This window comes from Manis pentadactyla, chromosome 9 (assembly GCF_030020395.1).
Source record: "Manis pentadactyla isolate mManPen7 chromosome 9, mManPen7.hap1, whole genome shotgun sequence".
NCBI classification, from domain to species: Eukaryota; Metazoa; Chordata; class Mammalia; order Pholidota; family Manidae; genus Manis; species Manis pentadactyla.
Genome location: NC_080027.1, coordinates 88605022 through 88620172, shown reverse-complemented (window position 1 = coordinate 88620172; position 15151 = coordinate 88605022). Strand labels below are relative to the sequence as shown.

General features: G+C 40.8%; 1 protein-coding gene across 1 annotated transcript in view; it reads right to left on the bottom strand.

Moving 5' to 3' along the window:
* PTPRJ (protein tyrosine phosphatase receptor type J) overlaps positions 1-15151 on the bottom strand; it is a 223209-nt gene that overhangs the window by 38930 nt on the left and 169128 nt on the right. Inside the window, exons 8-10 of the mRNA XM_036923938.2 lie at positions 10115-10372; positions 9165-9443; positions 536-829 (exon numbers count right to left, since the gene is read on the bottom strand). Of these exons, the coding sequence (XP_036779833.2) occupies positions 536-829; positions 9165-9443; positions 10115-10372 (831 nt within the window). The remainder of the gene's footprint in view (positions 1-535; positions 830-9164; positions 9444-10114; positions 10373-15151) is intronic.

Sequence of the window (15151 nt, the reverse complement as noted above, 5' to 3'; positions counted from 1 at the left end):
GTTTAAGTGTGATGATAATAGCAAAGTGGTTATGTTTGAAAGAAGGGCAAAGGAGTCCCTTTCTTGGAGCAATACATACTGAAATGTTACAAACAAAATTATCAAATGACCAGGACTGGTCTCCAAGTAATCCAGTATGGGAGGAGGGGGTATAAATGAAATGAGATTGGTCAAAGACTGGAATATGTTCCACAGGGTAATGATGGATAAGTGGGTTTCTTTATGCTTTCCTCTACTTTTGTATGTATTGGAACATTTCTATAAAAATGCTTTTCTTTAATGCAACAAGGGAAGTCATTACTTAAGAGAAAATGTAGCAAATGAATTATTCTGTAAAGCAAAAGAAACTTTTAGAATGTAAAGAATGAGCCCCTTTTACTCTGCTTTTTTAGACTAGATTTTTATAGACCTGAGTTTACACTCTATGCCAACAAAAACAAATATTTTAGTAGAAATTTTTTTTAAAAGAGGTTTCTGGGCCACATTTCAGACCCACCCACAGGGTCAGCCTCTCCGGGGTGACCACAAAGCCCACCTGTGACGCCAGTGTGGCAGATGCTCTGGGCAGGGAGTACTGGGTTGGTGTTACAGGACAAAGCAGTGATACTGACATTGTACGAGGTAAAAAAATTCAAATGTGTGACTTCCATCCTGTACTCAGTGCCATTCTCCAAGGAGCAGCTCTCCAGGTTGGTCTTATTTTCCCAAGCTTCACTGCTCATCTCCAGCATGAAGCCTCTGCTGGTGCCAGGAGGGCAGGCCCACTTGAGGACCAAGGCTGGCTCTTTGGGGACTTCCTCACAGTGGATGGTGGCTACTGGTGCAGCATCTGTAAGGCAAGCACAGCACATCGTGAGGCTCTGGGATGTGCATTTTTGCAAACACTGACTCTTGGGGAGCAGTAGAACCCTGGCCCATCTGTGAGGAGAGGACAGTCATGTGGTATGGCAGAAGAGGCAAAGGCTGACCTTGAATCAGGCATTACTGAACTGTGTGACCTTGGGCCAGTCATTCAACTGCTCAGAGCATCAGCTGCAGGACCGTGAGGATTAAATAAGACAATGGCTGTCAGTCATGAGGCCAGAGGAGGACACAGCTCCATGAGAAGTAGCTACATCATACTGTGGGTGGCAGCAACTTCTTCAACTGCTCATCTCATTTTTATTTTGGGGGGAGGTTTCATTTTATTACACTTATTTTTATTAAGGTATCATTGATATACACTCTTATGGAGGCTTCACAAGAATAATAATGTGGCCATGACATTCACCCCCACCATTGAGTCCCCCTCCATACACCATTGCAGTCACTGTCCATCAGTGTAGTCAGATGCAAAAGAGTCCCTATTTGTCTTCTCTGAGCTACACCGTCCTCCCCGTGACCGCACACACACCATGTGCATCAATCATGATACCCCACAATCCCCTTCCCCTTCCATCCCAGCCCACCCTCCCACAACTCTCCCTTTTGGTAACCACTAGTCCCTTCTTGGAGTCTGTGAGTCTGCTGCTACTTTTTTCATTCACTTTTGCATCATCGTTACACTCCACAAATGACAGAAATCAGTTGGTATTTGCCTTTCTCTGCCTGACTTATTTCACTGAGCATAATTCCCCCTAGCTCCACCCATGTTGCTACAAATGGTAGGATTTTTTTCTTTCTTATGGCAGAATAGTATTCCACTGTGTATATGTACTACCTCTTCTTTATTCATAAATCTTATGAATAGCCTAAGTGTTCAGTGACTCTTGGGGAGCAGTAGAACCCTGGCCCATCTGTGAGGAGAGGACAGTCATGTGGTATGGCAGAAGAGGCAAAGGACACTTAGGCTGTTTCCATATCCTAGCTGTTGTAAATAGTGCTGCAATTAAACACAGGGGTGCATATGTCTTTTTGAATCTAAGAAGTTGGTTTCTTTGGGTAAATTCCTAGGAGTGGAATTCCCGGGTCAAATGGTATTTGTATTTTTACTTTTCTGAGGAACCTCCATATTGCTTTCCACAATGGTTGAACTAGTTTACATTCCCCACAGCAGTGTATAGGAGGGTTCCCCTTTTTCCACATCCTTGCCAGCATTTGTTGTTCCTATTCTTTTCTATGTTGGCCATCCTAACTGATGTGAGGTGATACCTCATTTGGTTTTCATTTGCATTTCCCTGATAATTAGTGATGTGGAGCATCTTTTCATGTGCCTGTTGGCCACCTGAATTTCTTCTTTGGAGAAGTGTCTCTTCATATCCATCCCCCTTTTTCTGTGTTGCTTTTTGTGTGTTGACGCATGTGAGTTCTTTATATATTTTGGATGTTAACCCCTTGTCGGATATGTCATTTAAAAATGCATTCTCCCATACTATAGGATGCCTTTTTGTTCTACCGATGGTGTCCTTTGCTGTACAGAAATTTTTTAGTATAATGTAGTCCCATTTGTTCACTTTTTATTTTGTTTCCCTTGCAGAAGGAGATATGTTCAGGAAAAAGTTGCTCATGTTTATATTTAAGAGATTTTTGCCAATTTTTTTACTAAGAGTTTTGTAGTTTCATAATTACATTCAAGTCTTTCATCCATTTCAAGTTTACTTTTGTGTATTGGGTTAGACAAGAATCCAGTTTCATTCTCTTGCATGGAGCTGTCCAGTTTTGCCAACATCAGTTGTTGAAGAGGTTGTCATTTTCCCATTGTATATCCATGGCTCCTTTATCATATATTAATTGACCATATATGCTTGGGTTTATATCTGTGCCCTCTAGACTGTTCCATTGGTCTATGGGTCTGTTCTTGTGCTGGTACCAAATTATCTTGATTACTGTGGCTTTGTAGTAGAGCATGAAGTCAGGGAGCATAATTCCCCCAGCTTTATTCTTCCTTCTCAGGATTGCTTTGGCTATTCGGGGTCTTTGGTGGTTCCATATGAATTTTAGAACTATTTTCTCTAGTTTGTTGAAGAATGCTGTTGGTATTTTGATAGGGATTGCATTGAATCTGTAGATTGCATTAGGCAGGATGGCCATTTTGACAATATTATTCTTCCTATCCATGAGCACGGGATATGTATCCATTTATTGGTATCTTCTTTAACTTCTCATGAGTGTCTTGTAGTGTTCACAGTATAGGTCTTTCACTTCCTTGGTTAGGTTTATTCCTAGGTATTTTATTCTTTTTGATGCAGTTGTGAATGGAATCGTTTTCCTGATTTCTCTTTCTGCTAGTTCATCGTTAGTGTACAGGAATGCAACAGATTTCTGTGTATTAGTGTTGTATCCTGCAACTTTGCTGAATTCAGATATTAGATCTAGTAGTTTTGGAGTGGATTCTTTAGGGTTTTTTATGTATAATATCATGTCATCTTCAAACAGGGACAGTTTAACTTCTTCTTTACAATCTGGATGCCTTTTATTTCTTTGTGTTGTCTGATTGCCATGGCCAGAACCTCCAGAACTATGATGAATAAAAGTGGGGAGAGTGGGCATCCTTGTCTTGTTCCCAATCTTAGAGGAAAAGCTTTCAGCTTTTCACTGTTAAGTATGATGTTGGCTGTGGGTTTGTCATATATAGCCTTTATTATGTTGAGATATTTGCCCTCTATACCCATTTTGTTGAGAGTTTTTATCAAGAATGGATATTGAATTTTGTTGAATATTTTTCAGCATCTGTGGAGATGATCATGTGGTTTTTGTCCTTTTTGTTGATGTGGTGGATGATGTTGATGAACTTTGAATGTTGTACCATCCTTGCATCCCTGGAAAAAATCCTACTTGATCATGATGGTTGATCTTTATGATGTATTTTTGAATTCGGTTTGCTAATATTTTGTTGAGTATTTTTGCATCTATGTTCATCAGGGATATTGGTCTGTAATTTTCTCTTTTTGTGGTGTCTTTATCTGGTTTGGGTATTAGAGTGATGTTGGCCTCATAGAATGAGTTTGGGAGTATTTCCTCCTCTTCTAGTTTTTGGAAAACTTTAAGGAGTATGGGTGTTAGGTCTTCATTAAACGTTTTATAAAATTCAGCAGTGAAACCATCTAGTCTAGGGATTTTCTTCTTAGGGAGGTTTTTGATTACCAATTCAATTTCATTGCTGGTAATTGGTCTATTCAGATTTTCTGCTTCTTCCTTGGTCAGCCTTGGAAGGTTGTATTTTTCTAGAAAGTTGTCCATTTCTTCTAGGTTATCCAGTTTGTTAGCATATAATTTTTCATAGTATTCTCTCATAATTCTTTGTATTTCTGTGGTGTCCATAGTGATTTTTCCTTTCTCATTTCTGATTCTGTTTATGTGTGCAGACTCTCTTTTTTTCTTGATAAGTCTAGGAGTTTATTTGCTTTGTTTATTTTCTCAAAAAACCAGCTCCTGCTTTCATTGATTCTTTCCATTGTTTTATTCTTCTCGATTTTATTTATTTCTTCTCTAATCTTTATTATGTCCCTCCTTCTACTGATTTTGGGCCTCATTTGTTCTTTCTTTCTAGTTTTGCTAATTGTGAGTTTAGACTGTTCATATGGGATTGTTCTTTCCTAAGATGGACCTGTATTACAATATACTTCCCTCTTAGCACAGCCTTCGCTACATCCCACAGATTTTGTGGTGTTGAGTTATTATTGTCATTTGTCTCCATATATTGCTTGATTTGTTTTTATTTGGTTATTAATCGATACATTATTTAGAGGCATGTTATTAAGCCGTTGTGTGTTTGTGTGCTTTTTTGTTTTCTTTGTGTAATTTATTTCTAGTTTCATACCTTTGTGGTCTGACAATTTGGTTGGTACAATTTCAATCTTTTTGAATTTACAGAGGTTCTTTTTGTGTCCTAGTATATGATCTATTCTTGAAAATGTTCCATGTGCACTTGAGAAGAATGCATATCCTGTTGCTTTTGGATGGAGTGTTCTGTAGATGTCCGTTAGGTCCATCTGTTCTAATGTGCTGTTCAGAGTCTCTGTGTCCTTACTTATTTTCTGTCTGGTTGATCGGTCCTTTGGAGTGAGTGGTGTGTTGAAGTCTCCTAAAATGAATGCACTGCATTCTATTTCCCCCTTTAATTTTGTTAGCATTTGTTTCACATATGTAGGTGATCCTGTTTGGGTGCATAGATATTCATAATAGTTATATGCTCTTGTTGGAATGACCCCTTTATCATTATGTAATGTCCTTCTTTGTCTCTTGTGAGTTTCTTTGTTTTGAAGTCTATTTTGTCTGATACAAGTACTGTAACTCCTGTTTTCTCCCTATTTGTTGCATGAAATATTTTTCCATCTCTTTACTGTCAGTTTGTGTATGTCTTTGGGCTTGAAGTGAGTCTCTTGTAGGCAGCATATAGATGGGTCTTGTTTTTTTTACCTATTCAGTGACTCTACGTCTTTTGATTGGTGCATTCAGACCATTTACATTTAGGCTGATTATCGATAGGTATGTACTTATTGACTTTGCAGGCTTTAGATTTGTGGTTACCAAAGGTTCAAGGGTAATTCCCTTACTATGTAAAAGTCTAATTTAATGCACTTATTATGCTATTACAAACACAACCTAAGGGTTCTTTTTTTTTTCCTCATTTTTCTTCCTCCTCCATTCTTTTTATATTAGGTATCGTATTCTGTACTCTTTGTCTATCCTTTGATTGACTTTGGGGGTAGTTGATTTGATTTTGCATCTGCTTAGTAATTAATTGTTCTGCTTTGCTGTGGTTTTATTTCCCCTGGTGACAGCTATTTAGCCTTAGGAGTACCTCCATCCATAGCAGTCCCTCCAAAATGCACTGTAGAGGCGGTTTGTGGGGGGTAAATTCTCTCAGCTTTTGCTTCTCTGAAAATTGTTTAATCCCTCCTTCAAATTTAAATGATAGCCTTGCCAGGCAGAGTATTGTTTGTTTGAGGCCCTTGTGTTTCATTGCATTAAATATATCATGCCACTCGCTTCTGGCCTGTAAGGTTTCTGTTGAGAAGTCTGATGGTAACCTGATGGATTTCCCTTTGTACTTGATCTTTTTTCTCTATCAGCTTTTAAAAGTCTGTCCTTATCCTTGATCTTTGCCATTTTAATTATTGTATGTCTTGGTGTTGTCTTCCTTGGGTCCCTTGTGTTGGGAGATCTGTGGATCTCCATGGCCTGAGAGACTATTTCCTTCCCCACATTGGGGAAGTTTTCAGCAATTACCTCCTCAAAGACACTGTATCTCTTTTTCTCTCTTCTTCTTCTGGTACCCCTATAATGCAAATATTGTTCCGTTTGGATTGGTCACACAGTTCTCTCAATATTCTTTCATTCTTAGAGATCCTTTTTTCTCTCTGTGCCTCAGCTTATTTGTATTCCTCTTCTTTAATTTCTATTCCACTTAGTGTCTCTTGTACTACATCTAATCTGCTTTTAAATCCCTCCAGTGTATGTTTCATTTCAGATATGGAATTTCTTAATGATTGAATTTCCATCTGAAATTAATCCTTGAGTTCTTGAATATTTTTCTGTATCTCCATGAGCATGTTTGTGATTTTTATTTTGATCTTTCTTTCAAGAATATTGGTGAGTTCAGTTTCATTTGGCCCTGTTTCTGGTGTTTATGAGATTTTGGTTTGAACCAGTTTTCATTCAGGTTTCATATTTGTATGTGGAGCCCTCTAGTGCCCAGAATCTCTAGTCTCTGGAGCTGCTCAGCCCCTGGATTGATGCTGGGGGTCACAGGGGAGCGGTCCTGATGCCTAGGGGGAGAAAAGAGCTGTTTCTTGCTTTTCAGCTACAGTGCCTGTGTCCACTGTCAGAACCAGTGGGCTGTGCAAACAGGTAAGCTTCTGTGCTTTGCATCTGTAGCTGCTGTAGTAGGGGCCTCCCTCTGGCTGGTCTGACACCAGGGCAGGGACTGCTGGTGCCAGCATGCCAGGAGGAAGGCACAGCAGGCTGTGTATCACAGTGGGGGGCTTCGGAGCTAAGTAGCCAGCCCGGGGTATAGAGGGCCTGAAGCTCCTGAAAATTCCCAGCCTGCTAGGCAGCACACACCTAGACAAACTTGTCCACCTATCCCGTCTCCCGTGCAGCACACTCCATGCAAACCCTGCCCCTTCAGCAGCCCTCTTGCTGCTAGGAAGCCTCTCAGCACATCAGCCTTTCCTGTGTCCCAGAGCAGCTGGATGTGGATCCCTATCCTCCACAAACAGCTGGAATTTCAGTCTCTCCAAGTATTCTGCCTGTCTTAGCTTTCCAACCTCACTAATCTCCAGAGCACCATGCACTGTACGTTTGTGCTCCCAAAGCAGTTCTCCAGAGCTGGGTGTTTAGTAGTTGTAGGCTTCCACCCCCTCCCTGCTCCATTTCTCTTCCTCTCGCTGGTGAGCTGGGGTGGAGGGAAGGGCTTGGGTTCCACTGGATCAAGGCTTTGGTACTTTACCCTGTTTCATGAGGTCTGCTCTGTTCTACAGGTGTATGAAGTCTGGCACAGCCTTCTTTCTTGTTTCTCTTTTAGGATTAGTTGTATTAACTATATTTTCATATTATATGTGGCTTTGGGAGGAGTTCTCTCTCTCACATCTCATGCCACCATCTTGAATCCTATTCCCTGCTCATCTCATTTTGAGGCCCCCCTGACAATCCTCTGAAACAGGTACAGTTAATACTGTCCCATTCAGATGAACCATTTGAGGCTTAGAGAGGCTAAGTAAATTGCTAAAGATGAAACAGCTGGTAAGTGGCAAGGCCAAAACTTGATCCCAGGTTTTCTAAATCCAAACCTGGGACACTTTTTATAGATATGACATGCTGAACAGTGAATGGTAAATGGTTTCAGTTTCTTCATCTTTAAAGTGGGGTGTTATCTGAGGGCCAACAGAGTTTTACTGAGGGCCAACATCAAGTTGATGTAAATGGAAAACTCTATAACATTCAAGTACTGGGAGATAGTATTGTCATTACTTTAATGTTGTAGTATTTTAAAGCAGAGAAAACACTTACAAGTCACCTAGTTTAACTCCCACATTCTGTACCTGAGGCCTGGAAAAGTAACCTGTATATCTGTGATCACCGATCCTGCTCCATCCACCCCAAATCATAAGTGTTCATACATTTTTTCTCTTGTTATAGGCTGCAGCAATTATAGCTAAGTATCAGCAATGGAAACTACCCAAATACCAAAGATCAGAGGCTACACCAGTTATCAGAGGTGACTCAAAGCTGCAGGGATTTCTTAAGTCATTCCATGTGAAAGGTCAGAGGTCATCAAGGTTCCAGCACCCACACTACTGTGAGGCTGGTCCAATGAGACCCCACTTCCAATTCATCCTGAACACACCTAAATAGGCTGGTCTAAGAAAGAGAAACGTGGGGGCAAAGAGGGTGGGGAAACAGCACAGAGGTGCCAGGCGACAAAGGCATCACAGCCAAGACCGGGAGAAGCACTCATCACAGCCTGCACAGCATCCCCAGGTTGCCCTCCAAGGGTGCCTTCAGTGGCCGCCTTCTCTTCAGCGCCATCTTTTGCATTGTGAGAGAAGGACCAAGAAAGGTGTGAAGGCTGAGCACCCATTTTAATAACATCCCTTCCACCTTCTTCTGCATGAAAGCCAGACTATGAACAGCACACCTGGGCACCATCTGCACCCTGGCCCATGACCACCTGGGATTCACCTCCTATGCCTCACCCTCCTGCTCCCATGGATCCGCTGCCACCCTGACCTCCTGCTCTTCCTTCAACACAGTAGGCACACTGCAGCCTCAGGCCTCAGCACTGGCTGCTCCTCTGCCTGATATCCACATGGCTGGCTCCCTCACTTCCTTCAGGTCTTTGCTCAGAAGTCACCTTTGCCCACCTTCCCTGGGCTCCCTGGATAAACATCTCATCTCCCCTTCCTTGTTTGTTCTTCCCCTCTCCTCAGCAGTAACCATCATCTAGTAACTTATTTATCTTGTTTATTATGCCTTCCCCTACCAGAATAAAAGTTCCAGGAAGGCAGGGACTTAGATCTGAGTCATTTAACAGGGCCCTGCATAGTAAGTGCACCATAAATATTTGCTGGATGACTAAATGATGATAGTAACAAGACAACACTAATAAGCTCACAGGATGTCTCAGAGAGCTCAGAGCCTATTACTGCATACCACATGGAACCTAATAAACTAAGTCTGGGAGGACCTCCCAGCAAGATCAGTACCACACAAGAAGGAGGCAAACACCTGGAGCTACTCACCTGTGCAAAATGACTGGCAGACAGGCACCAGTGACCTGGTGACATTCTGCATTTGGGTCAGGATCTCTGCTGTGTACAATGAGCCAGGTGTTAACTCTGTGACTGTCGTACTGGTGAGGCCAACACCTGTGACTATTTCTGTTGCCTTGTGAGCCTCTCCATCCTCATAAATAAGAAGGCGGTAAATATACATGGGAGAAGCTTTATCAAAGTTCTGCCAACGTAAGGTTGCTGCTGTGGTGTTGACACTTATTTCAAGGTTGGAGACATTGCTGGGCCCTTAGTTTAAGAAAAAAAAAAGGCTGTAGATTAGCTTGAATTCCATGACTCTTTTATGGAGTGCATTTAAATACAGCCTAGCTCCTCTTGGGAAAGAATGAATAAAGCTATATTTTCTGACTCAAAAGATGGAAGGCTTCCCAAAAAGACACTCAGAAAATAATTAGATTGAATCTCAAAACAATTAGTTTTCAGGCTTCTTTTAATATTTTATCTGAAATATATTTTCAAGATAAAAGTCCCTATTTTTGAAATCAGATAAGGAAGGAGAAAAATTTACTAGAAAGATCATAAGCTGCCATCTCTACCACATATTTAGGCCAAGTAGTAGTACATCACCTCCCTCACTGTTGCTGCACACTCCTCACTTGAGCAGAATCTTCCAATGTCACCATGATGGGGCCACTCTCCTCTATTCCATATGCCCAAGGAATGAATGGAACAGTCATGTTTCCCATGCTTATGGGATCATTTTGACATGGCTCAGCACCAGTGCCCCATGAAAACACTAGAACCTTCTCTTAGGCTGTTGTTTAAAGAGTTTCACTTTCTACCTGGAGCCTGGACACACAATGGTCCTTTACCTCATCATTTAACCAGTGCTAACTTCTCACCCTTCAAATGAAAGTCAGGGCAAATATACCCTTAGGAGGGTATCCTAAGAGACTTACATGTGTACTGTTCAATGGTGCTGGAGTTTCCCCAGACATGGCTCAGTTCTGGAGAGACTGTGATGTTATATAAGGTGCCTGGGATCAGGCCCCTGAGAGTGGCTGCTCTGTGAGAAGTGTTAGTGTTGTTAGTGCCATACTCAGATTGTACGCTTAGATGGTAGATGTATCCAGACACATTGTCTGTATTCTGCCATTCCAACTGCATTTCAGTTGAGGTAATATGGACCACATGGATGTCAAACACTGCACTGGGGTCTGGTCGAAGGAAAGGAAGAAAAAAATGTGTTAATGACCATCAGAACATCCAGCTTTATTTCAAAGTGTATCAAGAGAACCTGCTCTTTTGCCATCAAGCTCTGAAGTGAGTTCACAAAGAACAAACACCAAAACGTAGGTGAGAAACATACACTCTCTTCTTTCAAGAATGTTGGCTCTTCCTTAACACATTAGTTTACCAGTTTATCCTATCAACTTTCTAGTCTTTTGTTTTTGTCATAATAATGACCCCTTTGGGGGTCTTCTGGAGTAGAAACCATGTTCACCTTCTTGATCAGAGCACTAGTGACCAGATGGGTTCAGTTTCTGAAAATTCATCAGACTTAGGATGTATGTGCTTTTCAGTATGTACATTATGTCTCAATATCTACAGCACAGGTTTGAACTGCATGGGTCCACTTAAAAGTAGTTTTTTTTTTCAATAAATATACTGGAAAAATATTTGTGAAAATTTGAAAAAATTTGCTTTTCCCCAGCTTCCTTTATTGTAAGAATACAGTATATAATACATTTGACATAAAAAATATTTTTTAATTGACAGTTTGCTATCAGTAAGGCTTCCAGTCAACTATAGGCTATTAGTAGTTAAGTTTTGGGAGAGTCAAAAGTGATACTCAGATTTTCAATTGTGCAGGGGTGGGGTTGACGGGTCAGTTACCCAACTCCTGCATTGTTCAAGGGTCAACTGTGGTTTGGGTGTTTTTTAATCACTCCCTCAAAAGAAAACATCTTCCTGTAACTTAGGCACACTAAAGAGACAAACAGAAATGGACAGCTAACATTTATGAAGTGGGAGCATTCGAGGCAGGGACTGGCATGAAGAAAACATGGGCGACCTCCACACTCAGAGCTGGGACAGAAGTAAAATCGCCCACATGAGTGTTCTGGGTCCTATACCACTCTGATCATCTCACCTCCACACACTGAACCAGCTGCAGTATGAATACACAAATTAAGGCCCAAAAGTAATGACAGAGGAAGGCCTCTTTTCTGCCCTTGCTTTCAAAACTTTTCTCTTTACCAGGTAAATAAGGTCACCTCTAACAAGAACTGGGTGGCTGGAGGGCAAAAGAAGGAAACACTTCACTGTAAAATTATTTGTTGTTTTAAGTTTGTGTTTTTAATATTGTACCACATGCAAGTTCTATCTACTCCAAAGTTAATTTATTTTTAAAAGTGGGAAGCATCTTTGAGAATCTTCTTTCCCTATTACCAGATTACTGATGTCAAAGGCCCCATAGACAAGACCATTAAAGGCAGCCATTTTCTATAAACATAAAAAAACTAGAAATAACCTAAATAATCTATAAAAAGGAAGGGCTGGATTAAAGATGACAGTGTGAGAGGAGAGACAGAGGCGTCCTCCTAAAACTGGATATAATTAGAAAATGTAATTGGCGCAACGAATCCTGAGAGAGCAACAGGAAAGAGGACGGAGTCAGACTGCACACACCTGGAGAAAAGAGGAGACCTCATCGAACGGGGTAACGTACCAGAGCTGTGGCTCCACAGGACCCGAGCCCTTCCCCCACCCCAGCTCACCGGCGGGAAGAAGAGAAACGGAGCAGGGAGGGAGTGGAAGGCTTGGGACAGCTGAGTACCTAGCTCCAGAGATCTGAGCTGGGAGCACAAACCTACATTTCATGGTGCCTTCATGAGACTCACATGACTACTGGGTTGGAAAGTTAATACAAGCAGAGTTCCTGGGGAGACTGGCATTCCAGCTGCTTGTGGAAAGCAAGGATCCATATCCAGCTGCTCTGGGACAAAAACATACCCGTGTGACCAGCCCACTGGCTCAGGCAGTGGAGACAGGCACAGCAGCCAGGAGGCGGGAACAGCTCTTTCCTACCCCCAGGCACTAGTTCCGCTCCCCTGAGACCCCCGACATTGTTTCAGGGGCTCAGCAGCTCCGGAATTGAGCTTCTGTACACTAGAGGGCGCCATATACAAACATGAAACACCAAAGGAACCTTGTCCAGAGTAAAATTATTAATACAACTCCGGAGAAAGATTTAAATGATATGGACCTCGTGACTCTTCCTGAGAGGGAATTCAAAATAAAAATCATCAACATTCTAATGGAGGTACAGAAAGACATCCAAGAACTCAGGAATGAATTTAGGTCGGAGATCCAATCTTTGAAGAGCACGATGGAGGGTATTAAAAGCAGGTTGGATACAGTGGAGGAGATAATAAATGAAACAGAACCTATAGAAGAGGAATACAAAGAAGCTGAGGCACAGAGAGAAAAAAGGATCTCTAAAAATGAAAGAATATTGAGAGAACTGTGTGACCAATCCAAGCGGAATAATATTCACATTATAGGGAAACCAGAAGAAGAAGAGAGAGAGAAAGGGATAGAAAGTGTCTTTGAGGAGGGAGTTGCTGAAAACTTCCGCAATCTGGGGAAGGACATAGTCTCTCAGGCCATGGAGATCCACATATCCCCCAACACAAGGGACCCAAGGAAGACAACAGCAAGACACATAGTAATTAAAATGGGAAAGATCAAGGATAACAACAGACTGTTAAAAGCAGCCGGAGACAGAAATAAGATCACATACAAAGGAAAGCCCATCAGACTAACATCAAACTTCTTAGCAGAAACCTTACAGGCCAGAAGGGAACGGCATGATGTATTAAATGCCATGAAGCAGAAGGGCCTGGAACCAAGATTACTTTATCCAGCAAGATTACCATTTAAATTTGAAGGAGGGATTAAACAATTTCCAGATAAGCAAAAGCTGAGAGAGTTTACCTCCCACAAACCATCTCTGCAGTCTATTTTGGAGGGACTGCTATAGATGGAAGTGTTCCTAGGGTTGGATAGCTGTCACCAGACATAGTAAAATCACAGTAGGGAGGGTGGAGCAGCTGATTGCGAGGCAAATGCAAAATTAAATTGACTATCCCCAAAGTCAATCAAGGGATAGACAAAAAGTACACAATTTGATACCTAATATATAAAGAATGAAGGAGGAAGAAAAAGGAGGAGAAATAGAAGAGAACCTTTAGACTGTGTTTGTAAAAGCATACTAAGCGAGTTAAGTTAGACTCTTAGATAGTAAAGAAAGTAACCTGGAACCTTTGATAACCACGAATCTAAAGTCTGCAATGGCAATACCTACATACCTATCAATAATCACCCTAAATGTACATGGACTGAATGCACCAATCAAAAGACATAGAATCACTGAATGGATAAAAAAACAAGACCCATCTACATGCTGCTTACAAGAGACTCATGTCAAACCCAAAGATATGCACAGACAAAAATTCAAGGGATGGAAAAAGATATTTCATGCAAACTATAGGGAGAAAAAAGCAGGTGTTGCAGTACTAGTATCAGACAAAATAGACTTCAAAACAAAGAAAGTAACAAGAGATAAAGAAGGACATTACATACTGATAAAGGGCTCAGTCCAACAAGAGGACATAACCATTATAAATATATATGCACCCAACACAGGAGCACCTATGTGAAACATTACTAACAGAACTAAAGGAGGAAATAGACTGCAATGCATTCATTTTAGGAGACTTCAACACACCATTCACTCCAAAGCACAGATCCACCAGACAGAAAATAAGTAAGGATGCAGTGGCACTGAACAACACACTAGAAAAGATGGACCTAATAGACATCTATAGAACTCTACACCCAAAAGAAACAGGATACACATTCTTCTCAAATGCACAAGGAACATTCTCCAGAATAGACCACATACTAGGCCACAAAAAGAGCCTCAGTAAATTCCAAAAGATTGAAGTTCTACCAACGAACTTTTCAGACCACAAAGGTGTAAAACTAGAAATAAATTGTACAAAGAAAGCAAAAAGGCTCACAAACACATGGAGGCTTAACAACACACTTCTAAATAGTCAGTGGATCAATGACCAAATTAAAATGGAGATCCAGCAATATATGAAAATAAATGACAACAACAACACAAAGCCCCAACTTCTGTGGGGTGCAGCGAAAGCAGTCTTAAGAGGAAAGTATGTAGCAATCCAGGCATATTTAAAGAAGGAATAACAAACCCAAATGAATAATCTAACGTCACAATTATCAAAATTGGAAAAAGAAGAACAAATGAGGCCTAAAGTTAGCAGAAGGAGGGACATAATAAATATCAGAGAAGAAATAAACAAAATTGAGAAGAATAAAACAATAGAAAAAATCAATGAAACCTGGTTCTTTGAGAAAATAAACAAAATAGATAAGCCTCTAGCCAGACTTATTAAGAGAAAAAGAGAATCAACACACATCAACAGAATCAGAAAAGAGAAATGAAACATGACAAAGGACCCAACAGAAATACAAAGAATTATTAGAGACTACTATGAAAACCTATATGCTAAGAATCTGGAAAACCTAGAAGAAATGGACAACTTCCTAAAAAAAATACAACCGTCCAAGACTGACCAAGGAAGAAACACAAAATCTAAACAAACCAATTACCAGCAAAGAAATTGAAGCAGTAATCAAAAACTACCCAAGAAAAAAACCCCGGGCCAGATGGATTTACCTCGGAATTTTATCAGACATACGGAGAAGATATAATACCCATTCTCCTTAAAGTTTTCCAAAAAATAGAAGAGGAGGGAATACTCCCAAATTCATTCTGTGAAGCCAACATCACCCTAATACCAAAACCAGGCAAAGACCCCACCAAAAAAGAAAATTACAGACCAATATCCCGGATGAACATAGATGCAAAAATACTCAATAAAATATTAGCAAACCAAATTCAA